Consider the following 27,268-nt stretch of genomic DNA (forward strand, 5'->3'; position numbering starts at 1 on the left):
GGTCAGTGCAAAGACATCCTATAGTTTGCTGCTGCAGTAGACTTAGGACGATATCTGGGACACTAGGCAATACCCCAATGCAAACAATAAACACAATGGTAACTATTAGGAAAATAAATCTTGTGAAGTTGAACTCAGTGTTGATTATACTTCAGATAGTCTCTAGTTCTATGTTTTAGTGATTAATTACTGTGATAAAGTGATTATTCCATTGTATTTCAAAGTTATATAGCTATTTTACAGTATACATACCTATACACTTTACAGTTGCAAACTTTATTTTGATTACAGATAGCGAAAGAAAATAACTTAATCTAGAGCAACACTTACCAATGCATTGGTCCCCTCGTTTCTGATAGCCTGGAGGACACTGGCAGCTGAAGGACCCTCTTAAATTGACACATACTTGATCAGCTCTACAATTATGGGTTCCAGTTGCACATTCATCTATATCTTTATCGAAAAAAGCAAATATTAGTCATAAAGTTTACTTAAAATATTTAGCCTGTTGAAATGCTTTACGCATCTTCAAGCTACCTATAAGTGAAGGCAGCAAAGTTCAAATATACTCCAAAGTTGTCATCTTGATGCTTATTCCATTTGCAAGCAATGAAATGTTAACAGATTTCTAATAGCTTTTAATTCTGACACTGCATTTGTAAATATTTTCAGATATGGTTATTTTAAACTATCAAATACTTCTATTTGTCAAATGCCGTTACTATTTTTTACTTCTAACTACAGAAGTTTCTGTAAACTTCTTGCAACTTTGTCATGTTTTAATAATTCGACTTTTTTGTTTTATTTCCCATGCTGATTGGCTGTTGCATGCTGAATTACTCTGGAAAATTCCAGCAAGCGTAGTTCAGTCCTTTCTCAAGAATGAGATGAATTAGAAATATGTTATTTTGCTGATATTAAAAAGGCTCTGATCTCTTTTGCGTGATTCCCGTACTCCATACTTTGGGCAGGGGCTTGGAACTTGGTATGTGGTGGCCTTCTCATCAGGAAGATATCTGCCTCTTGTCATTCCCCTGAAAACTCTACTAATTCAGTCAATCTGTTAAAGTCTTTGGAAACAGTTTATGTATGTTTATATTTGAACAGTACAGCTAAAAATGCAAATACTAGACTGATACTTTTCAGTGTAATTCAGGCAGCTTTTAGTTCACACTAAATGCAGGTTTATACAAGTATAAACCCAACATTTTGATTTTGCCTGTTCATTATAACTGCTGGAGGTACTTAATTATAATTAAACTGCATGTGCTGACAAACAGGTTGCTTAAAATGGAATTACAGTTTGCTTTCTCATCTGAACATCCAAAACGCTGGAAAGCTTTTTATTGTAACCTGACACAGTAAGTGAAAGAACTTTTTAATTTTGGCATTGTACACAATTTGGAGACTCTAGGCTGAATAAACAAATTCCTTAAAACTTATGATCTCTAGTTTACAAATCTCAGCTGACCTCTCTATTTGTATAGGCACTGGGGACGTTAGAACATCACCAGTGGCAGATTCTGGGTGGTGCTTTGGAAAAAATGATGGATACTTTCTCATAGCAAATGAAAACAATTTTGACCACAAGATTCAATAAAAAAAAAAGCCATCAACAGTTTGAATTCTCAGTATTGGCCCTTTCCACAAATGCCCAAATATTTTACATATATCTTCTCCTTATCTGACAGGAGACATAAAGTCCTTTTATGTTAGCCTGGTCTTTGTATTTCTGCGTAATATCGGTCCTAAAGCTGCTGTGTTGATGCAGGACTTGCTGACTGCATTGTTCTGTACTGACAGCTGAAAAGCACATTCTCAGGTGTAAAGACTTTCAGAGACTATAGCTGGCTGCCTCATACCAGCCTGACACATCATTAAATGTTTAAGCCAAAGCATGGTGGAGTTCAATGCAAGTCTTTGCAGGGACTTCGCTGGGCTTTGCATGTACTCCTAGTTTCTACAAAAGCTGAAAATAAAATGGCTATAATACGCATGCAGTTCAAATCCTTTTTGTCACAGAGTGTGCTGGAACAAAGCACGCTTGATCTTTAGGAACTTCATATGTGAGTAAACTTAACTAAGCCATCTTAAAAGGTAACTCAAAATGTATTAAGTCCTTGTGTTTATCCATGGCTCGATTTCCACTTATTATTGTATAGAAATTAAGCTAAGCTACTCCAGCTAAAATGAACCAAACTAGATTGACTTATGTGCTCAGGGTCTTTGATTTTTTCCCAATGGTAAGTTCAGTTTGAAAGAAAAACAGTTATTCAAACATAGTGTTTGACTGCTAGCTGCCTCCTTGTTTGGAAACCTTTGGAGGATTTGATGTTGTGGCCAGGAAGATCTGTGTTAATGAGAACAACTTTTTCTTGAGACTTTTTGAAGGAATCCTTTAGAGCTCTCCTGATCAAGTTAAGATCCTGAATTAGGTTGAGTATTAGCTGTGACTGTATGTCCTGTCTCTTTAGCATGCCATGAAAAGGCATACAGCTATGTGGCATACTGTTAGTGGACTTCAGCAGAGTTTTATCAGTGGTGTTAACTCTGCATTTGCATGGTAGTTTATTGCTATTTGGATTGTCTTTTGGGTGGCTTTTGTTGAAATGAGTCCCTAGGCAAACTACGGAAAAGATACATGGAATGAAGTATTGCTGAGAACTCTCAGAGAACTCCAATTCTCTTCCATCCCCCCCCCCCCCCCCCCCCCCCTCCTGTGAACTTTACCAAACTGCCTAAGGTGGGGAAGTGATGGACAGGACAGCAGCCTCTAGCCTTCACTGGGGAAGGGCAGTAGGTTGCCATGCTTGGAGCAGTTCTGCTCACATCTGTGCAAAGAAATCAGTAATGTTAGAGGAAGGCTGATGGCCTAAAGATCATGTTTAAGCGCTTCAAGGAAAGTATCGTGGGAGAACAACAGGCAGCTAGAAAGGTTTCAGTGCTGGAATGTTCAGTTCTGAAATCTCTAGTACTGTAATAATTAGATATGCCTACTGTTGTGACTGATGCAAGGGTGAGGAGTGAGTGGAAGACTTCAGCGCTGAAAGCAGTGCCAAATGTGAATTGAATTGGTGTGACACCAGAAGCAGCCCCAGCCATTGTGGAGTACTGAAAGAAGCACTGGTGGATTTTGCCATATGATGTTGCTGCACAGATCTCTGCATCTATGCCTTTGAGTGAGGGCCAAAGAGAATTCTCCTGCTTCTTGGCACTCACTGTGACCTGAATTGTCCTCCGTTAGTGAAAGTCTTTCTTTCTAACTGTCCTGAGAGTTATTGGAGCACTGAAGAATTGGAATTCATAGAAGTAAGCACATCAGCATTGCAGGTCTCCTTGGGATAATCAGCTCCATTTTTTTTTTATTTTTTTTTTTTTTCCTGAGGTGGCAGTAGTTATCTATCATACATGTGTGCCCACACACACACTTCTCTCCCTATATGAAATAGCATTACACTGGTGGTGCCAATATTCATCTGGGATTCCCACTTGTGTTCGTGGTTCTTGAATGGGTAGACTGTCTAACTGCAGTTGTTTAGGATGACTGAATGCTGATCAGAAGCTCCCAGATTGTTTTTCCAGTTATGTCCCCTCTGTATGGCAGCTGGTAACTCCCAGGTCTTTGTTCCATTACTCTAGTAGCTTTTTCCAGTTTAAATCAGGCTCTTCCAATCCATTAGATTCCTTTCTTGTTCATTGCAACTTGCACAGTGCCCTCTGATTCTGTGACAGTGAGCTGGAAGATTCATCAATTCCTGCTTTTAAGTCTGTATCAAGTGCCATAATGTGGGGATGAGATAGTGGTTACACAAAGCACGTTTTCCCTTAAATTCTACCATCTCATTCCATTTGATCTTCTGTGACAAAATCACTGAATTTAAGTGCGAACAGTAAATGAGGGTATTTGGGATCCATACTTTTGGTTTCTGCTTATCATAGACACCCATGACCAGACTGATGTGGTATCTGTGAAGACCCAGCAAGCTGGGGCAAGGGTGTGACAGAACATCACAGAGCTCACCAGCCTTAATCCTAAGAGCAGGATAAATTTTTCTGACCTTTCCCCTCTAGCATGAATACTTAATAATGTGTTACGTGCATGTGTATTTATAATAATTAAAAAAATTAAAACAAGACACTCCACTGCACACACTTATGTCTCTGGGGAGAGGGTGAGAGAACAAACATGTGACAGATGTTTGTCATGTTGCTTAATGCACTACTGGAAAGCACTCAAGATACCACAGTGATGAGTGCAGTATAAGAAACAGATCTAGAAAGAAAATAATGGGCTTTTACAAGCTCATTCTTGAGCATCTTTCCTCTGTATCCTCTTTTCCAAACTTGGTGTCATCATGATGAAGTTTGTTTCTGTAAGTGTTTCAGCAACTGATGCCATAGGCTGAAGCTTCTATCTTAAGCGTGTATCTTGTAAGCTATACCTGAAAATACCCTCAACTTATTCCTCATCAACTTTGTTTAAATTTCATTTCTAGTGTTACACATACATTTGTTCATCTAGGTAGGCAATGTAAATTACCTTGGTAACCAGTAATGAAAATTATCTTTTTTAACATTCCCCTTTTTTTCTAATAATTTCTAACTGATATTTTCCTAATAGTGGTTAATATTTTAAAAGGTTGTACTGTTGACTACGGATAAACAAGAGCTGTAAGTTTGTATTAAATCATTAAACAACCTGACTGGTATTTGATTATTGATGCATGCAACCTGTGAGATACTGATTAATTCTTAACTGGTTGTATCTCTGATCCAAGATGTTGCTCAGATCTTTATTCCCAGACAGTTATTCTCTGGACAGTTACAGCCTATGTAGTTGGAAAATTTCCTCTGAAACAGCCTGGGTGTCTGCAGATTGATCTTAATTGAAAATGGAGCTGGCTTACCTTCAGTGTCTTGATCACTGTAATAACTGAACTCGGATAATTATGTAGTCTTTCCATAAGTCACTCAAAAGCAGACTTCTTATGGGATTTATTTGTACTTCAAATTATAAAAATTTAACAAAATTTGTCAAATGTGTTTGGATTGAGTTCTTTAATTTCCATATGTCATGGGTGTTACGTCCAGAATACTACACTGTAAGAATGTGACAGTTTCAAAGTCAAGTACTCGAGGAATTGCAAAACACAGAATTCAGGTTCTCTGAACAGTGTGAATTTAGATCCATTAAGTATCATCACGCAGTCTTTCATTATGTAAATCTCATAGTCTGTCTTTTTCCACAGGTTTGTGCTCAGTCAAAGCTTACCATTCCCAAAATGGGTTAGGTGGTATGGACCTCTATAAATTGTCATGATTACTGTTTTATTAAAAACCTTAAATTTGATTTAAAGAGTCAGAGTCAATAGAGAAGTGGGGGGAAGAACACTGAATTAAGGACACTGGTCTCTCAATTAAATTACATGTAAGCCCCACTGCTCTTTCAGAAAGGTTTATGAAGTGCTCAACTCTACTATGGTAAATATGGCCATCAGGCCCCAATGACTCATTCTAATACAACCAGGGCTATTCTAGAAAGTTCATTTTGGAAGACTTTCAGATTGCTAACTATCTGCAGGCTAAGATAATACTCTGATTTGCAGAAGCTATTGTCTGAAGTTTGCAGGGTGCCACAGAAATGATGCGAGAACCACGGAGGGCAGCAGAGCTTGCTCCTGTATTCCTTCAAAATATAAATTGACTTGCATTTCATAGTTCTAATTCCACAAGCCTCACTAATAGCTATACCCAGTGATTCCCTCACTTTCCAAAAATGTACCCGCACTCCCTCTTGAAGTGATTTACACAATTATGTCCTTCCATTGCTGATGTTGGCAGCCTGCTCTGTATTCAACCACCAGTTGTGTACAAAAAATTGTCTGACCTGCTTTTTAGTTATAGCTTTCTCTAAATCTTGTGTATCGTCCCCTGTTTTAGAGCTAGTTAGTTTTTCCACTTCTCTACAGCAGTCCATTCTGTCAGGCTCTTATCTACATCCATAAAGTTCTTTCCTAGTCTCTCTTTCTGAACTACAAACCTGGCTCCATTCCCTTCATGCTGTGACTCATTTTTCCCAAACCCCCTGACTCATGCTGCTCACTCACTTATGCAACCGCTTAATCTCTGTAATTTTCTTCATATCATTATAAGAAGTACATAAATTCACAAGATGCATTTCACTAGTGCTTCAAACTCTTGCAGGAAAAGAAAATGCAATCGAAATCTACCCTTCATCTTATTTAACCCACTTAAACGTCTTCTCCTCTAGCGTATACCTGTTACATTGTGCTCAGAGCTGGAGAACTGTATTCTTAACTCGCTCAAGTACGTCTTGCTCCTGTGACTGGAGTGCTCAGCTTCCTGCTGTTCACTGGCTCTCAACATATTGCAATTTACTACAGAATTTTCATGCTCTCCTTGTTTGGGTATATATTCATCTGTTCAAACAAGTCACAAAATCTATTCTGGTCTGTAGAAATTTAGTAAGCAGAATATTCCATCAGATACAAAAGAGGGCTCTTAAAATGATCTTATGGGATTCAAATTCTTATTTCTGCCCACACCAATGGACCAGCTTCTGAATGGCTTATACAAATCTAAACCCAGAATGATTCCACCGATGTCACTGTTGCACTTGTCATTGACTCCAGTAAAGCTGTTCTCAATTTGTTTTGAATGTAAATGATAAATATTGTTTAAATTTTTTTGAGTTCTCAGTATGAGTGAGAGCAGAAAATGACTTGGTCTGTTTTTTCTAATAGATTCATCTGAACTGAAAACGCTGCCTCCTACATAAGCAATGGCACCAGTGAGTCTGATATCGGACATACAATGACCTGCACAGTACTGCAGGTGGTATGGACAATTTACTTCTAGATTCTGTAAAAATCTTTCACTTTCTGTCCACTTCATTAGTTTTCCTTCTGTCTGTGAGACATTCTATATTAGTATTTTTCGGAAATAACCAGCTGAAGGTAAAATACTTGAAGAAATTAGACCGCTATAGTTCTTCCATGCATATAGGCTTACTTTATTTTACTAAATTAAGTTTTCTGTCCCTTATTTATGTTTCTTATATTGTTCTTGCAACTGAAGCCAAGCTCACTGCTATGTCGTTTCCTGGATCCTCCCTGATCCTTTCTTACACATAGGAACAACATTAGCAACCTCCAAATTCCCTGGTTCCCTCTCCAGCCTTAGCAAGCTATCAACAATTTCTGTCAAAGGCTTTTCTATTTCCCTTGCTACTTCCTTCAACATTTGGGATGTTATTCATCTGGGCTGGATGCCCAGACAACTTTTAACTCATTGGTGTTGGGAGGCTGCGCTTTGCGGTGGTAAATACCAGCACAAAATCTGTTACATAACATCAGGTCAGCAGGTACCAAATGACTAAATATTTGGAGAAATTTCTCACTTCTGGAGCAGCAAAACCTGTTAATATAGAGACCCACACTCTAACAGTGCAGTCACTATCCAGTAGTGTCATGAGGTAGCGTCTATAATTCTGTATAACTCTCTAGCAGCCCATAAACTCCCCCTTTATTGCTGTTTTTTTTTTCTCTTTCCCTTTTAAATTTTCCTTTGGCCCTTTCATGTTAAGTATATTGGACTGATTGCCCTGGTAACAAGTTTTCACAGTTGAGCGAAGGTAACCTGCACTAATACTTGTTTGCACAGGAAAAATATATGTAAGAGCCAAGGCCTACATTTAAGCAAATATGTGAGGCAGAATGTTTAAATAAATGAGGTTTTCATGAAAAATAGCATGACTTCTTTTGGTGTGCTGAAACATTTACCCTCTTAAATTTGAGAGTACAGCAAAGCAAGTTCCTTATAGATTTGTCTTTTAGTACTCCTGGACATCATGGCACAACAAAATAGACCTAACGCAAATCATTAACATAGAAAATGTACCAAAAAACCCCTTGAATGCAGTGCAACTTACAGATCCTCATGTGATTTCTGTATTTGGACTGCAAAAGGGTTAGCAAGTACCATGAATTTGGAGAAGTGACCCAACCATGCTGACTTCATGAATAGGATCCTTTTCCTGTACCTTCCTTCCATTAACTCAACAGAGTTAAAAAGGGATCAAGCTGTAATAATCAAGTCTGGACTGCAGTACTTTGTCACAGTTATGTATTGTCTTTGGTATGTCCAAACTGAATTAACTTATCAGATAGAATAGCTAAATAAAGGAGCGAGCCATAGCTTTCAGCGCTAGAACATCACCCACATGTTTGTTTGGGAGTGGCAGGCAGCTGAAAAGGGAAAAAAAATAATAAAATCAATGACTTTGAATTAATGCATTACTTCCTTTCTCCTCCACTTTGCCTCCATCTGTGGTGCTACTACCTTCCTTCTCTGGTGTATGTGACGCAGTGTGTAAATTACACCACAAAATGTAAACGGCTTTTACTTCTGAGGGTTGGTTTGGTGGGGTTTTTTTGGTTTTTTGTTGTTGTTTTTTTTGGTTTTTTTCTTTCAAGATGGAGATGCCATGTGCAAATGAACATGCTTTTTCTATTCTGTACCTTAACTTAAGATCATACTTATAATGGTTACGTTCAGGACATTTCAGTGGTGACAAGGCAAGGGTGCTTAACCTGAATCAGTGCCCAAATGTGTTCTGCTCCTATGCCTTCTGCACAGTAGCTGTCCGTGCTGGAAGTGGCATGGCAAGTTGAAAAGCCCAGTGCTATATTACAACGTTTTCTATGTTGTGCTCTGTACTTTTCCAGGCCCCCACCACTACAAGCTGTGGTTCAACACAGCTTGTGGGAATGCATTCTGATAAAACAATACACTTCATTACAGAATCACAACCATAGTGGATTAAATGAATGTGACACATAAAATACTGTTCAAGTAATACAGTAATTAAAAAGATTATTACAAATAGAAGTGGTATGGCTAATATGACAACAATCTTAATCTGATATAAGGCCATAAAAACTATTCCCAAAAGACATTTAACAATAGTACTTTCTATCCAATGTTACTTCAATGTGTATTCTTAAAACAAGAATGCAGAAATTAACATATGTCTTTGTGTTTAAAGTGTCTCAAATGGAACAGTACTTTTTCCCAATAGAAGACCACAATGTTAACTATTAGCCTTCCTGCTCAATAAAAAGAAAAATATTCCATGTTTTTGATGGATTTATAATAATTTTAAATTTGTATTTTTGGCTTTACTTCTGCTGGGATCATAAATAGGGCTATATTTGCTTTCAAGTTACATTACACTTGATTATCGGATTGTATCTGCAAGTCTCAGAGTGCTTCAAAATGTGAGTTGTCACAATGGTAAACTGTCTGATTTATATTGCAATAGCTTATTTTTACTTTCAGTGGAGTATTTCCTGCTGTTGCTTTCTTGTGACTTTATGCTAGAGGTCTCACAACTTGTGCTTTTTGGTTCATGCCTGCCTAAGTGAGGATCACCCACCCATGATGACCAATACACTTGGACTATACTCAAAAACAACAAGGGTGGATTAAACTATTCCATTATTGCAGATGAAAGAGTTCTCCCCGACATCTGGCATATCATCTTCAAAACTGATATGGAACATTTCCATAAATTCAGCTTAACATTGTTTTTGTGAGTGTTCCAAAGTATTTTTAACATGAAGAAATAGCATGCAAACTAATTTCCTATTTGAAAGTAAATGTCTTGTTCTTATTTCTAATTCACCCAGTTATTAAAAAGAAAAAAAAAAAGAAAAGATGTTCACTTAACTTGAAGCATACTGTTTTGTTTATTTAAGTTAATGGAAAAGCTAGTCAGTGTTTGATGTAAAGCTGCCCCCTTGCTTGAAAGAAAACCAAACAACGGGTTATGAATTATGAATACCTCCTAATAGTTTCCAGAATTATCTGAAGGATGTATTTTTTTTCTTAATTACGTACACTTAAAAGTTCCAAGTTCCCTATTCATTTCCATTTTGTTTATTTCTCTCCTTGGAAACCTCATAAGTATTTTCCTTTAGCTAGGCTTGACTGAACAAAAATATTACTGCTACAACCTGTAATATTAGGGAAATAAAGACCTGAAAGCTCATTGTGGTTTTTAATTAGGAAGTTGAAGAATCGCTCATTAAATCTTGCAAGCCTTTTCACAGCACTTACACTGGCAGCTGCTGGGTCCTTGCAAAGGAAACCAAAAACTTCCACCCAAAAAACTGTGCTTCAGAGCACGCTTTAAAAAGCAACTTTTATTCTGAGACAACACAGAAAACAGTTCCAGCAAAAACCTCTTGCTTTTCTTCTATGTTGGCACATCTTCAACTGCTTTAGTCCTAATCAGACCATTCCTCTTGTGAGGAACCACAGTGTCTCCTCATGGTGAGGGAGGCATATCCATGTGGGAGTTGCTGGCAAAGGTTCTGCAGTGGGGGATGCAGTCAGGTGAAAACCTCATCAGTCTGTGTGGCACTACCATGGTTTGCATGTCCTTCCGCCAGTAAAGGCAGCTAGTGATCAGCTGAACAAAATCTAATTAACACAGCAAGCAAGCTGATGAATTGAGCATAACCCATGTGATATCCAACCCTAGCCTGAAATACAATAGCCCAATTTTTTGCGTTGGTTTTTTTTTTTTGGTAGTGAATGCATAGTTCATCAGTGCACAATTTGCTAACTTAAGAAACAAGGGACCTTAGGATATGAGGGACTTAAGATGTAAAGGCAAAGGACTTAAAGTATCTGATATAAGGGTTAATTTTATCAATAAAATCTTATTCTCCTTCAGCTTTTGCAGGCTAAACGATCTGTTCTAGGAATTATAACTGTGGTTCCCAAGCTGAGAACACTTAAGTTCAAGTCAAGTTCAATAGCAGCTATCAGAAGGAGAAAGCTTATCTAAATGATGATATTGTTTTTAGCACTAATCATCCTATCTGTTGGCAGTACCAACATGCTGCAATCTCTACAGCTCCCTACGTAAATAAGCAGATTCCTGATACCGTTCCAACTTCAGAAATGCCTTTGAAGGCATTATTTAGTTATGAATTTTTCCTACATGGTTATGTGATACTTTTAGCATGTTCCTGTATGTACCCACAGATGCCTTGTTTTGAAGAATATATCTAAAGCTTATTCACTTTCAAAGTATAATTGCCAGGCACTGGTCTGTATTTTAGCTTCTTGTGAAATAAAACCTGAAATGGTTAAAACAAATTCACTTTCATGCCTTCTACAACTTTTAAATGATAGAACAATGAAAGCAAATTATGGAAATAGTACTTAAAAAAAAAAATCAGTTGATTTCGTCCAAAATATACTCTAGGGATGGGAGGAGATTGAAAGAGCTGGGATAGGAAAACACAATGTTCAGGTTGCACAGTTCAAGCAAAGTGGATGTGCAAAAGTTAAGATTTTTGTGGCAATATCAATTTGACTATGCTACAAACAAGCGGTGTTATATGGTACTGATCTAACAAAACTATCAGAAACAGTATCTTGTAAATTTGTCTGTCTGGGCTTATAAATTCACATTAGTTGGCTCTCTGTTTGAACATAAGAGGAAAATCCAATTTTCCATGTAATTCCTAACATGAAGAGTGCTTAAAATGAAGTTTTAAAAATTCTTTGTTTGAAAAAGAATAGATACAAGAGGCAAAGCCAGGATCAAAAGAGAGGCAGAGGCACCAGGGGGGAAAAAAATACTCTATTTTTTTAAGGTAAAAGAAAAAAAAAAAGGCAGTATGAATATTTATGAAGGACAAAAAATGAACATCAAAGTTAAAAGATGTATCATGATAGAGGTGACTAAGTGGGCTCTAAAGAAAAAAATGGGAAAAAAACCCCAAGGCACATACAGAAGAGCCGTACTAATGTAGCTGCTTTTCACTTATAGTGCTTATTAAACACTTTATTAAACACTCAAGACTAGCAGTGTGATCTGATTAGATCACCAAGGTGTTTGCAATGCTCCCTTTTTGATCAGAGAGCTGGCAACTACCTGCCAATGTCTGTATTTTGCTGCTGTTTTCCTGATTTACAGTATAGTTGGAGCTGTTAGAAGAATGCCTAAACTGCAAGTGCTGAGAGGGTACAGTGCACGCTGTGAAGCACAGGAGAATGTGTCCTGCTGTGATTGATACACGCCTGGGCCATGGCAAGAGCAAGACAGGAGCCCAGGGGAGGTTATGGTGGGCTGTGGGCAAGGGGAAAGTGGATGAGAAGGGTAACTGAAGGAAGTTGAGGGTGTGCAGTCTACCGAAGTTTGTAAGTTGGATTGGTGCTTGGGAAGTATTTGTTGTTCTTTCAAAAACCTGACAAAAAAAAAAATCTTAAAACTGAAAATTATTATTATTTTTGGCCCCAAACTAAGATTTTTCTGGGGTTCGGCCACTTTTTTTTTTCTGTGTTTGGGAACAAAAAAGAAAAAAGACACCAAAACAATACTTTGTTCTTTCAATGAGCCAGCAATAAATAAAAACTAACATTTTAAAACCCAGAAGTTTCCTTGGGAAGAGAGTGCTATTTTTTCTTCCAAAATTACTTTGCCTTAACATTGGGATTGACTCTGCTCTCAGCCTAAGGATGTGACTTCCCAGCTGTCTGTAAGCAATCTAAGTAGCAACTGAGACAGCTTTTCTCTTTTTTTTCTTTTTTTTTTTTTTTTTTTTTTCCCCCCCCATCTGGTCTTTGGCTTGGAAGTTACATGGGTTTGCCTCAGAATAGATGCTCTGCTACCATAATCCTGGCACCTTCTATTGAAAATAAGATTTCGGCAGTGTTTCCTAGAGTTAGTAGGCTATTCTTGAAATCTGCTTTGCAGGACTGTTGGTCCAGTGAAATGCAGCAACCTGCTTTGGTTTGCCTGAGCACTTGATTTTATTTTATTTTTTTATACCTTGTGATATTCACAGACTTCTGGCGAAGCTTAAAAGGTTAGTTTGAGAAGGGAGTGGCTATCATTTGTTTAGAAAATAAATAGAAAAAAGTAGGCCAAATACCAGTAAAGTTCCAGTTTTAAAATATTAACCTAACACACAACATTGCTGACCTGAAAAGGTCACATGAAGTAGGAGAAAGGATGTATTTAGACTGATTGCCAGGCAGGACATGGAATCTCTCACTGACTTGGCGATAGATACTTCAGCTCTATTTGCTATTAGTGCTGTTTCTAATACTCCTTGTTTGCTAAGTTCTTAAGTTTGACAAGATCCATGCTTTATTTTCCCGTATTTACATGTATTAAGCAAGTGTGTAAATCCATGCAGAGGGTATCCAGGGCCTATACCACCCCCTTTTTTCTGCTTCATCTTTGGTTAGTAGACAAGATGCTCAGAAACCTGGGAAAAATAGAAGTTTTGAGGGCTTTTCCTTTGGGGTATGCTATCAGATAACAAGGTTATTTGTAACATGTTTAAACTTGCTAAACACGGTGGAATAGGGCCCTTTGCTTCCAAATTTGTCAGCAAGTGTGAAGAAAGAAATGACTACTTAAACTATGATAGAGCTGTTAAAATTTCTTCGGAAGAAATCATGAGACTTAATGAAAATGTAAGCAAACTTTTCTAGGGTACTTGGCTAGCATAAAGTAGAAAACCTAACAAGCAGATAAAAAATTGCTGCCACATCATCTAAGCACATCATTATCACTGCTGGATGAGATGAAAGGTATTTACAAATGAGAGTCTGCCAGAACAGTCAGCTCAAGCTTGATCCAGCTCCAGCTGTAATCAATAGGAGCCTTCAACTAAACTAGAGCTTAAAGAACAAACTAACTTCTTTTTGAAATGTATTATGCTTCGAATTTTGCAAAGTTAAAGCTGGAGCTCATCACAAGTGAGGCACACAGGGATTCAGTGCCTAACAAAGCCCCTCATTTTACTCCATGCATTGTTTAATGGTCTTCAAAATTATACTTTCCACTCTGTCTACTCAAGCCCCTATTTTTCTTTCTCCCCCTTAAATCTCCCACTTTTACTTTCCTCCTGTTTTTCTTCCCCTATTCCTCTGGATTGTGCCCTTCTGATTTTTCAAGGTAGAGACTGTGCCTTTGTGAAGAGCAAAGCGAGTTTATGGCACCCTATTAATTATATTTATGAATCATATCTAACTGAATTTTTCCCATAGCCCAAAGGTGGCTGTTTGCCCAAAGGCACTGCTCCTTTGGTGCCTGTGTTTTCTATTTATAAGGTGTATTTTAGTTTACATCGGAAGATGAGGGAGACTTCTGCTTGATATCGCTTCTGCCAAATGAAACCCACAGAGAAGCTGTGGCCAAAGGAACTCTGTACAAAAGTTGTCTGGGCTCTGTAATTTTGTTCACGTGGGTACATGGTAGTATACATTAGTTGCCAATAAAAACAATCTAAAATAGATACAGCCCTGTGCAAGTCTCAAGATGATCTTAAAATGTACAGAACACAGGTAAATGAGCACTGGGAAAGAAACACACTTTGTCAAAACGCAGTTTGGTGAGAAAATCAGCTTTCACAAGATGGTCATGAAAGGCCAAGAAGCTCCTCCAACAATCCCTTCTACTCCGTGCAAGTTGATGAAATTCCTGAAAGAATAGTTTACAACCAAATTAAAGAAAATTGTTGTTTTTGAAACTATTTGTGGTTGTGACAAAGTGAGGCGCTCCCCAGAACATGTCGATGTTAAGCAGGCGGTACAGCCAAGGACTTAAAGAAGTTAACCATTTCAATCCTCAAAGGCATACTCTAGTATTAGCTACGGCTCAACATCAGGGTCTTTCGGCGCTGCGTCACTGGCAGGTGTTGAAAAGCACCAGCAGCATGGAGCCTAGTATGGGTATAGAAGGAGATCTACTGTGGGACAAGTGCTAATACAGATGCCCGTTCAAACCAGGCTTTTTGCCTCCAGAGACCTGCAGGAATAACTAGAAATCTGCTTCGCAGCTGACTGTAGTCTTCCCCCTTTGCAGGGAAGGAACAGGCCCTGGTGGATTCACTGGACAAGTTTTTAGTACTCTGTGGCATGAGGTGTTTCTCTCGCTCCTGGCCCCAGGAAGAAAGATGAGTGGGAAGCTTTAGGCTTCCTTCCTGAAAAGGCAGCATTGAGGCCCTTCCTTCTCTTCGTCGTTTTTTCAGAAGGTATTTTGCTTGGCTTTCAGTCTCTTCCATTCCCTCTTTAAAAGGCATGAGGTCCCAGATTTTGATTTTTCTTGCAAATTGAGTGTATGAGCTAATTGCCAAGGATATGTAGCCTGTCTGTATCTCAGCATTTCTGAGGGATGCCCAGAACATTATCAGTACATTACTCAGCATAACCGTTTCATTGCCCAATTGTCTCTATCTTTAAGTAGACAGTCATAAATGCTTGATTAAAATCAAATCTAGCCTTTCCATGACCATTGCAGAGGTTAAATAATGAACACAAGCCTACAGGGGAATATAAGGGCCTCATATGCTGTTGAATACAGGCCAGTATTGGTTGGTCAAAATAAATTTTGCTCATAAATTCTCACAGGATGGGAGAAGAGATTTCTCAATTTAGACTTCCATCAAAGCTATTGGAAAAAGTTGTCAGTCACAACCAAGGTTTTCATAGAAGTCTTCTGCCTCAAATGCCTTCCAGATGGATTTAATTCCAGTATGATTGATTGTCCATTTGGCTTTGCAGCTGTGCACTTCAGGGGGAAAGTCCATACCATGCTCATTCATCTGCTGGATGGCAAAAAAAAATATGTCTAGTGGCTCTTCATGGAAGAGCTATCTTCCAATAACTACTGAAGCAAGAGATGAACTGAATGACGAAAAGATGAATCTACAGGAGACTAATTACATCAAAGTAATTAATGCCAAGAGCAAAGAATAGAATTCAAAGGTAAAGCAAGGAGATAGGTACCTAGGTATTAGTAACACGGTTGATTTATAGTAGTAGTATAGTAGTAGTAGGAAAAGTAAACACCTACAAGCACCTTAATTCCTTACCAATAGGATAAGGGGGAGAACTGCTTAAAGTTCTAAAGCTAAAGTGTTTTAAAGTAAGTTTTCGGATAAATTTACGAGTCCTATTACTATTTATGCTACTATGATTTTTGTTAGCTTGAGTAACCTAAACCATTGTTTGCAATATTAAGCCTTCTCCCAGGCAAATCAACTCCATTGTGTAAGCTTAAGAGGTCTAACATAGTACTTTTATTTCTCTGTGCTGTTAGCTTACAGAAGCCCTCACCATGGATAAGGATTTACTGTTCTGCTGATATGCAAACTCTGAATAGAAAGACTGGACCACTTTCAAATAACCTGCAGTCTCAGAGAGGAGAGCATGGAGGACTTCAAAGAACAGGAAGAACCAGTCTGATAGGTAATGATATTTGTGGCCTGTAAAAATTTGTAAAAGTTTTTTGTAAAATACAAGGTTTCCAGAGAGGGACTACTGAAGGGGTGGTGGTAGTGGGGAAGTTTTTTAACAGACTGTAAATATGTAGGCTTAAGTGGCTTGAAAAATTTCGTATATAGCACCTAACCAACTCCACTGATTTAGAGGCTGGTTTTAATTAATCTGATACTACCACTCAGTATGCAAAACACTGGTGGAAGACTGATGACAAGATTGGTTCCTAGCAGTTGGTGGAACATCCTCTGTAGCTAGATCTGTATCTAAACTTATTTAGTATCTAACAGACTTATCAGTAAGCTTTGGAGATTTCATGGACAGGCAAAAAGATCAATATGAAAGAAAAGAAATACAACGTCTCAGTAACAAGACAGGATCTTCTAAACTGATTTCAAAGTTTCAAACACCTCAGCAAAATGAAAAGTCAGTCGTGAAAGTTCTTGTATCCTATTATTTTCAAAAGGACTGGGAAGTGTTCAGTGTGTTTTAGGATCAAGTCCAAATGATTCTTAAGGAGTTAGGTCTCATTTTCAATTAAAGGAAAACAAAAAGGAAGCAAAGCATAATAGATAAGTAATGACTGAATACATATTAAAACCAGAAATCTTTTAAAAGCAAAGAACAATGATGTCTTATCTACAGAATGTTCAGTAAATAGTGTGCATATTGACCTAAAACTCTTGGGCTTGATTTATTATTACTTTTATTTGTGCAGTAATTTTTATTTACCCCATAAGGCTTCATACTTACTACATGTAAGCATGCTCACCCAAAATGTCCGGTACTAGAGAGCAAAGCCTCTCAAGCCAGAAAATGAATCTGAGAAGTTCATGGAAAGAACCCTCTGTGAACATACAGTTACATGTCATTCTGTCCCAAACCAGTCATGTTGCTGCATCATTATGCTCCTCACAATGAAGAAAATGTGTCTGATTTTCAGATCACAATAATTTTACAATACAATTTCTAGAAGGGATAAGATTTTACAGAGAGGATACTGAGGAGATGATTACTTTAGTCAAGCCAGGGATCACTTCCTACAGAAGTGGCATGAAGTATCTAGTTAGTAAAAGTGACAATATTTTTTCATCTGGCACTGTAAGCTGTTCACAATCACATTTAGTCACCATAAATCATAAACTGTAAAGTATCTTGTTTCCTAAAGAAGCAGCTTTATTTCATTAACATTTTGAAACTCACGTTGCGATGCTGCTAATTGTATAGTAAATTATCCAGGATCACAGTGTGAATTGCTGTTTTCAGTCAGTTTTTGGCACTTGTTGCCAGTTTAAGTAAAGAAAAGAGGAAGAGAGAATAAAGAATTAAATAAACACAAAAATGACATGAAAAGTATCTAAAAGGGACAGCACTGCTAGATGTGAGACAAGCTGGGATACTCCGGAGAATTATCTGAAAACTATGTCCCAGCAATGCAACTGCAAGCTGAGTAAACAGCACTGTTCCTTCAGATCAAGGCTACTCCCTCCTATACTTTCAAGCATTTCCTACCCACCCGTGAACGGGATCAGTCTGCACTTGGTATTGCAAGCTTGCTCTGGCAAGTTTTTTAGTGAGGGTTTTTAAAATAAAAGATCCTAGCAACAAGGTGAAGGACTAATTCAGGACAGCATTCCTATTCAGGACAGCATTAAGTAATTGTGTAAATTTAGGCATGTGCAAAGATGTCAATGAAATTGCTGGGATCCAAGGATGTGCTTTAAATACTGGAACACAACTAAATGGGTCTTAATATTGACACCTCAAAGTAAAATCAGTCTCGATATACTTTCAGTACTTGAAAAAGTTTCGTGGGGACTAGCTATGAATATATCTTTGCATTTACTCAGAGCTTTGCATGTTTAGAAGCATAGAAACTGATCAATGAAGCTTTACATTTTGTTTCCTGGTTTGTGGATACATATTGATAGGGGTTTTTTTTTGGTTTTGGTGGTATGTTTTTTGTGTGGGTTGTTGTTTTTTTTTTTTTAATAAACTGAAAAACCTGCAGAGATCCACTTGTAGCAAGAGTTGGGTCATGGGAGGTTGGGAATGACATTCAGCTCACTAGCTAGTCTGCTGCCCATGCAGATGTTTTCATTCAAGCCCAGGGCTGCCCCAGAATTGTGTTACTTTCCCTTATAGAAAGCACTTCCTCACCTTCACCTTTTGTAAGAAAACAAACCAGTCATTGCCACATTTTATAAAAATTTCAGTTCTGAAAAGTACAGTAAGACGCAGCCTTAGTAAGAGGTAAACCCCAAGTAAGTGTATTTTTTAATATTGTTGAAGAAAATAAAGTAGGAATGCAAGCCAAATGTTTAAAAGCACAAATATGGAAAGTTTTCTCAAGTGAGCTTTTTCAATGCTTCTGGTGTGTTTCAGAAAGAAACTTTCATTGGTGACTGGCACCTGCTCCATGCTACAGCCAAAAGAAATAATAAATAATTCTAAATAGCTGGATAAGTAAAATTGAGGGACCAATGCAAATCACCTAGAAGTATAATGGAAAAATTAAGGGAGGGGGGAAGAGAAGCCTGCATCTTTAGCACATCTCTTTTGTCTGTCTCTATCAATCTGGGGTGAATTGAAAGAAGGAATTCTGACTGGACCTAAGGAAAACCTTTCTCACCACTAGGGCAGGGAAGAAGTGGAACAGGTTGCCCGGAAAGATTGTGCACTCCCTATCCACAATGGTTTTCAAGACCTGATGGGATAAACCTCCCTGCTCTGAGCATGCAATCTCAGACCTGACTCTGCTTTGAGCGGGGTGCTGGACTAGAGACTTCCTGAGGTCCCTTCTCACTTGAATTATTCTATGATGCTGTGAATGTACTCTAAGCTATTAACCAGAATGGAGAACTGTACCTTTCTTTCCTCTGATTTACAGACATCTTCAGGCAGTAGTTGACTCAAGTGAGTTTTCTGATTAAAACATTTATGGAGACCGAGTCACAAAATGTTGTTTGGGTTTTTTTTTTGTTTGTTTTGTTTTGTTTTTGTTTTTTTTTAATGCAACGGAAGCACCAAACTAAATAAATTCAGGACAGCTGTGAACTGAGGGGGAAAAAAACCCAAAACTGTAAGGAAGCCATTTGGTCATCACTGGTCTAAATTGTGAAATTAGTGCTAAGAATAGTTAACAATGGGACATAAGTGTTTAATTTTTCAAATTAAGGACAAATGATAGGAATGGAAAAACCTGCATATTATCATTCCAGTTTTTAAGGGCTGTTGTCTACCCAGCCCATCCCAATTGCATCCCAACGGGACAGTAATGCTGTCTTGAATCTGAATTTGTGTGACAGAGACAGTTCTGTAACTCTGTGCCATAAAGCTGGAGTGCGTGTTAGTTGGTGCATTGCGTGAGCTTCTGCGGTGTTCTGTGAAGACGGTCTTGAGTTGATCCAGGCAGATCCCATGGCTGTCCTACTTGGAACGTTACAGCCAAATTAAAAAAACATTTTTGTGTCGCCTTTTTGCTGTTTTTCATATTTTTAGACACTTAGGATCGTTCTTTCTGGCTGAACCCCCTGAGTGGCCATTCAGCCTGTGAAAATCCCAATTGGTCCCTTTGGTGTCTTTAATATTTTGCTTTCAGCCTACTGATCATAGCTGTTGTAGGAGTGTGACTCCACCCTGAGGACAAGGCACTGTGAAATGGCTCCTTAGCCCCTGTTTGGTCACAGATGAGGCATGTGTATGGAGCCCCCGGGGCTCCCACATCATCTACGAGCCAGAATTTGCTGAGGCCAGTTTTTGGCTAGGTTGGACGTGACTGATACTAAAACAAAGAATCAAATGCAAAGAACGATACAAGCTGCTGCTGCTGCTTTTGTCCCAAGTACAACACTAAACACAGCAACAGTGTTGTGTAAAGTTGAGTGCTGCTTAAAGTATGCAAATGCATGTGCTGCTAAGCTTGTTCAAGGCAGGACAGGTTTCCTTCTACATGCAAATGTCCAGAAGAATGGAGTCTAAGTAAGGCCTCTGAAAGCGGTGGCAGTACAAAATGATGTCACTGAATTTCAGCATTGCATGATTTCCCCCACAATAACAAACCGTGAATTCCTATGATGAAAATGTTCTGGTATTAATACCTGATTTATTTTTGATATAGAAATATTTTAAATTGCATTTGACAGCTAACAGTCAGATCAGATTATTTATAAAACACTTTTTCTTAATTACAGAAAACTTTGTCTGAATTTCCCAAAGGTTTTCAACAAAACTGTACGGGTTTGCGTGCTCTAAAAACAGTCTGAACCTTCTGCAGCTTGAAGGGCTGGGAATGGTTCTATTACCATACTGAACATCTGATGTCCACCAGACCGATTAATCAAAGCTTTGGGGAAAAGGCTTTATGCTCAATCCACAGGTAGCTGTCACCAGATGGAGAAAGATGGAAAATTTAGCAGGCTGTTCTTTCTCAAACTGGGAAGCATGAGACACCTCAGAAGGGTACAGGTATTGCCAATCAACCTTCCAACAACCAACCTCATCCTGACATTCTTTCATTATTAACAACTGCCTTAAACATACACATTAGGTTTGTTATCTCTTTCAAAAATTGTTCTTTTTAAACTTCTGGTCACAGTGTATAAAACATCCAAACCTTTGTTTAATTAAGTTCTTAAATTGTTAGCCTTGCTCATATGCTATAGCAGTGAGTTCAGAAAGCATTTCCTTTTCTGGGGTCCTCCGACTATACTACCTTTCAGCATCACAGATTAAGTTTTGAATTGTTGTGTTTCAAAGTGGGAAACAGCAATTGCAAATCTGCTTTCTCCAGTCCCTTAATTCTTTCTAATAGTTTTGCCACACTTATCTCTTTTCTTGACTGTTAAAAATCTCTCTTCATCCTCTAACTTGCTTTCCTCTGCCGTGATCTGCTCCTGTTTTGCAATATTCCCCCTGAAATGGGCTGAGCAGTATTGTGAACAGCCACACTTCTTACGAGCTGTTTGATAGGTAAGAAAATCAAGCAAGTGAACTGTTTCTGCATCACAAACAGCCACTTGCGTAGCTCGGGCTTCTCTGCTAGCTGGGGAATCCCCCAGGAAGCTTTCATGAGGGTGGAGAAAGCAGAGACAAGATCAAGACTAGTGCGCTAAAGCTGTGCTTGGGGGAAGAGGCTGAGGGTTTTCGAGGGTGTTGCTGGGTGGATCTCCTTGGCTAGTTTCTGGTTTTGGCTTTATTACATGGCTGTGCTTTCAATTTATTTCAAAGGTGCCTAGAGCCTTATAAATCTGCATACATAGTAAGGGAGAGACTCTCTTAATGGTGAATACTGAAATTTGAGTGTAATCTTAATGGAGAGAACGTTTTGATTTAAATACGTAAGGAAGCAACCTTTTCATAAAAATATTTTCTAGAAATGGGGAATTTTTGCTTTTATAGGCATACAGAGCCACAGCTCCTGATAGAGGAATACTCTACCTTGGAATAAAAAAAAAAAAACAAAACAAAAAAACAACGAAACCCCAGCCCTCTCCCCAAAATCATAATTTTCCACATGCTCAATGATAGATTAAAATGTATGAGTATATTTTCTGGATTGTTTAAATAATGGTCAAACAATGTTTGCAATGGGAAAAAAACAGATGGCTTTGTCCTGCACCCAACTTTTGCAGTGCACAAGCCATATCAGGAGGATGGTAATAACTCTTCCAACTCATGCTCATTTGAGCTGTAATGCTCTCCTGCTTCTGCAAACACCAGCAGCCCAAGAGGTGCTCAACCAGTACAGTGTTGTTGACTTGTGCCTATTTTTATCTGTTGGTACGGTGATTTCTGCACTAGGTAAAAAATACTGGGTGTAGAAGTGTTGACAATATCTTAGGGTCTTGCAACCATTCCAAACTTCTTTTCTACTCAAGTAACATACAAAGAGTGAGCTGGAAAAAAATATCTGGCATGATCCAAGCCAGATAAGATTGAGGAAGACCTAGATGCAGAGTAAATGCAAGCAGGATGACTTCAGATAAGAATGTGTTTTTTGCTTACCCCTGGGAAATGGGAATGACTTTTGTATTCTGTACGCTCTCCTGACTTAGTCTCCAACAACTTCTGGGAGGAATGAAGTAAGCTATCCTCCACAGCCTACAAAGGCAGATCAGTGGGTGCTCCCAAGCATTGCTTATTTCTGATGTGACTATGCACTAACTGCAACACTGCCTGTTGGAGTATTACTGATTTTAACTAGCCCTAATTGTGACAGGCAATACATTGTTTTATCTGGTTCACTTTTATAATCTAAAAGTAATGTGGAGAACTTGTTCCTGAGAAAGAAGTCCCTTGAGAACAAATTAATCTACTAAGAAAGTGTTTTAAATACTACAAGATATAAAAGTTACAGGTAAGACCTAGTAACACAGGTGCAAAACAAAATGGTTTCAAAATCGATGTAGAACTCAGCAATTTTTTTTGTCACTTGAAAAAGATATCTATTTCCTGAAATGATGCTATCTTTATCAACTTAGATGAACCTTCTCCAAATACTAAACTATATTTGTTGCTTCTAAGTGCGTATTTAATTCCACCTCTCTTCTAGTGCAGCCTAGATACCCAAAATTCTCCATGGAGTAAAGTCTCGACAAGAAAAAGATTGCTTTTTCTATCTTTCTGATCAAGATGGTTTTATAAGCTAAGTCAAGTCAGCTAAAATCATGCTTAAGTTTCTGCTCCCTTTGCTATGTTTTATTCCTTTCCTCTGTGCAAGTCTGTTATTTAATGTTAGCCTATGGGCAACCTTGTTAAAACCATACAGAAAATTGTTACCTGTCAAAAGTCCTTGCATTTTCCAATTCTAATTACTTCTGTTAGAACATGCAACTGTTACAGTATTGATAAGGATTTCTTTTTAAATTGTTAATGCTAAGAGATATGCGGTAATTGATTGTCCATATTACTGTTTTTCTGGCATCATGGTATTTTTTCATCCCATAAAATGTCTTACTTCCCCTCTCCCCCCAGGTTTCTTTAACTCTTGTGAATGTTAATTACTGAAAAACCTAAACCTTCGTATAAACACCAGTTTCACACAGCAATCTGACTTATCAAAGTTTTTCTTCTGATGGAAGTTACAGCTAATAGTGAAATTCAGATGTCAATAGTATCAAAGTAGATGAGATTATTATCTCCTTGGTGGCCAGCAGAAGGCCAGTTCCCCTTTACGAAGACCATCTTTTTGAAAGTAAAAACTCATCAGCAGACAGTGACCAATTACTCTGAAAATTTAGGCTGAAGATTTTACTGGTGTTGATGGACAAAACACATTCCTGAAGTCATTCAGCCTTGAAACTGTAAAAATGACCATACTCTCCACTGCTTTCACTATCTATTGAGGTTTGATTGCACACATTATGACCAGTTACGTGTTAACAGAAATCCTACCCGTGCAGACACATGCATATAAAAATCCTTGAACAAGTTCTGTTTGTACTCAGGAAACCACATAGAACATTTGCTCAGGCATGGACTAGGCACGCTCAAGTGCAATGTCAGATTTACTTATATCTTATCATACCGGGTCATGCATTAGACTAGAAGTTTACTTCAGATTAAATTCAGCTTATAAAAGAAAGCTCAGCCATGTCTTCTCCTTTTCAGAACTGATTTAAATAGATGTAAATGATGTCTAGATATGTCCACTCGAAAGGCATGGATTTTTTTTAATCAGGAGCTAATAAAGACAGATTCACAGCTTCCCAAAGTAAACATCTCTTCCCAAGAGATAAGCCTTCATACACTGAATCCTTTACCATATTTAAGAACTTATTTCTGTGGTTAGCCATCTAGGATCATCACCACTATCCCTGACCAAACAAGTACTGTTTTTCCCAGCACCTGAAAACTAGTGTTTTGACAGCAAGAAATTAAAATGAGCAAGCTGCATAAAAAAACCCCAAAACAACCAAAGCAAAACAACAAACCAACCCAAAACAAACAAAAAAAAACCCCAAACCAACTCATAACAAAAAAACTCCCAACAAACAACCCCCATCAAAAAACAAAACAACAAACCACCCCACGCCTTCTAACTGCAAAATAGTTATGGGGCATTTTTCAGTTACAGGAAGTTACTTATTTAAGGTATTTGGTAACAGCAACAGATAAGGGCCTACTGAATAACTAGTTCTAAAAATGCTTAATTAAGAGATTGGGATATATTATGCCAAAAAGGGTCTAATAGGTCTAATTCACTTCTGGATGTGAAGAACTTTTTCTTAGCATTGTAGCTTACCAAAGTGCGTAACACATGTTGTTCTCTTAGTAACTTTTTTCAGCTTCAAAGCTACAGGTTTTACCGTATAATTATACATAGAGATTAAACATTTCTCCACTATACTTACACCAGAACCTACTTTTAACATGATTTCAGATCAACAAATAACATGTGAATGAGCATAGAAGGTATTTTATAATAACTACATGTATGCTAAACTATAGCTCTGTAAATTGCTAATCCCTCTTGTATTTTTAGTAACGTTAAAATGGAAATGAAAGAAGGTACAAGCAGGATTCTTCTGCATTTAATACGTTCTTTCATCTGAGGTTTTCTTGTATATCGAATTATGGCAAATAGCTTTTTCTCGAAAACTACTGCTTTCTGGATGCTATGAAAACAAAACTTATGAAATTAAAGTTGAAAACAAATACAGTATTTTTGAAATGTCACAGTGTTTATCCATTAACTTTCTATGGCTGATTACATATTTCATATATTCTTGTCACATACAGAGAGAAGAGGTCTTACTAGACAAGTTCAGATCTTTCTGTCTTGGGGATAGAAGCAATTGAACTTTATGACATTTATGTGGCAAACTTTCCTTTGATAAGATGACAGGATGTTTAAATTTTGTATGAATTACTAAAGAACATGCATAAATGATGACAGTCCAGAAAAAATAGCTCAAAAAGCATCACAGAGGACAAAACAGAATAAATATTCTTTAAGTACAACGAAAGGAGACGGCCAATCTCAACTTCCAAGAAATCCATGAACAGTAAGTTCTTACTCTGTTAACACATACACAGGACAAAAGGGTTGCTATGACAAAATGCTGTAACAGAACAGTTGATGATACCACAGAATACGCAGAATGTTTACGGTGCAACCTGGTAAGGTGAACTCAAAAATTACTTTCTCATTGTGGTTTGCACCAAACCAAAAATACCCCATTAGTATGGGGTTCTATAACACTGTTTGTATTATAGACTCATTGGCCTTGACAATAGGAAAATGGCAAAATAGCAAGCCTAAACAACATAATCAATTCAAGTAACAGTGGAGACTGGTTCGCTTGGCTATAGCGCAGCAGATACTCTTCCTTAGTAAAGGATATGCAAAGGAACATAGGCATCACTAAGTGGTACAGTGAAGAACCAAATAGACCACTTCTGTATTTGCAGGAAGCTTTGATTTTCCCATAGGACTATTTTGGCACACGCAGAAAGGCAAAAAGAAACACCAGTTATCATCTTCCTTTGCCAGCATGAAAAAGAAATGAAGAAAATAACTTGTAAATAGAACAAAATAAAGAAAATAACAGTTTTGAACTTCAGCTCTTGAACTAGTTTTCCAGCTTGCTACATTAGCATCCCACAATTGGAGATGCTCAAGAAGTATCTTGGACGCTTAAAAAACTGTCTGTAATGCTGAGATCCTTCAGAAATGTTCTAGGGTTAGAAAAGGTGATTTGGTAACCCAAAACTCAAAAATGAAAATAAACTTCAGATCATTCCATAACATACGAAGTAATCTGAAGCAGGAATCAGGTCTGAAAACAGATAAAATAGTGTAAGTTGAGAGAAAATTACCCTGAGCAAACACCTGGAGAAAGTAGGCACACACCACCTTTCTCAGCAGGCTAAAGAACTACAATGTAGTAGTCCAGGATGAAATAGCTGGAGACATGCTCAAAGCAAACACATTGAGAACATTGCTAGATTCTTTCATGGAAGTATCTATCATGGGATACCAGTATCATGGGAGAAAGAATCTATCCACAAAGTGGCAACAGCGTCACTGTAAAATTATCCAAGAAGGGTGCTAGAAATAGCTGCCAGGGTGCTCTCACCCTGTATCACTGCAATGCTGTAGACTGCAATTTATTGACAGCAGGTATTGAAACAGGGAACAAAAGCTGGCCCGGGCTCCCACAAATCATGTTTTATGCTCCCTGATGCTACTGAATCAAACAGAGAACAGCTGTCATTCCTTGTAGGTTTTTCTGGCTTTTAGGATGCTTGTGTCTGAGTGTTTGCAACAGAAACAGGGATTTCCATGAAGAGAGAAATAAATACTCTGTGCCTTTTAATGGGGTGCCAAGCATACTGGGATGCCCAGTCAGGATCAGACATAAGCACATTCTCAGGTTCTTCCCCTTTGCTATCTGGTGTTCCTGGTTGCATTATGAAAGAGACCTCCAGCTTAGAGAGTGAAATCTGAAGGAGGACAGATGGCTGGAGGTTTGGACCTTTTTCAGGCCATGTGCCTTCTGAATACATTTGCTATGTTTTGTCTGTCAAAACATTAGCATCCTCAAAGCTACTAAGCAAACAGGCTTTACAAACAACAAATCAAACCCAAAAGTATGACAGTCAATGTGACTACTGTACAATCCCATTTTTCTTGAGTAAGAAGCCATGAGAACTGCTAATGAGTTTACTTAAACTTGAAGTCTAGCGCTTGCCTGCATAATCACAATTCAGGAAACTAAGGTAAATACAACTTTCAGAAGCTTGCCTGAACTAGGACACTTGGTGTGATTAGCATATGGTAAGAATCTTTAGCTACAACGTACTGAGCATATTCCTGCCAGGGTCAGAATAATGGAAAAGCAGTAAGTAACTGAAGGAAGTAAAGAGTCTGCTAGTATTTATGCATGTGATGGATGTTCATAGTAAAATGGTCAGACAGAAAAGGGGAGTA

At 38.0% G+C, this 27,268-nt stretch overlaps 1 protein-coding gene across 2 annotated transcripts in view; it reads right to left on the reverse strand.

The window, feature by feature from the left end:
- EFEMP1 (EGF containing fibulin extracellular matrix protein 1) overlaps positions 1–27,268 on the reverse strand; it is a 49,571-nt gene that overhangs the window by 12,597 nt on the left and 9,706 nt on the right. For both annotated transcript variants that reach the window (XM_055725361.1, XM_055725362.1), the window contains exon 5: positions 331–453. In XM_055725361.1, the coding sequence (XP_055581336.1) occupies positions 331–453 (123 nt within the window). The remainder of the gene's footprint in view (positions 1–330; positions 454–27,268) is intronic.

The sequence above is a fragment of the Falco cherrug genome, chromosome 13 (assembly GCF_023634085.1).
Source record: "Falco cherrug isolate bFalChe1 chromosome 13, bFalChe1.pri, whole genome shotgun sequence".
NCBI lineage: Eukaryota > Metazoa > Chordata > Aves > Falconiformes > Falconidae > Falco > Falco cherrug.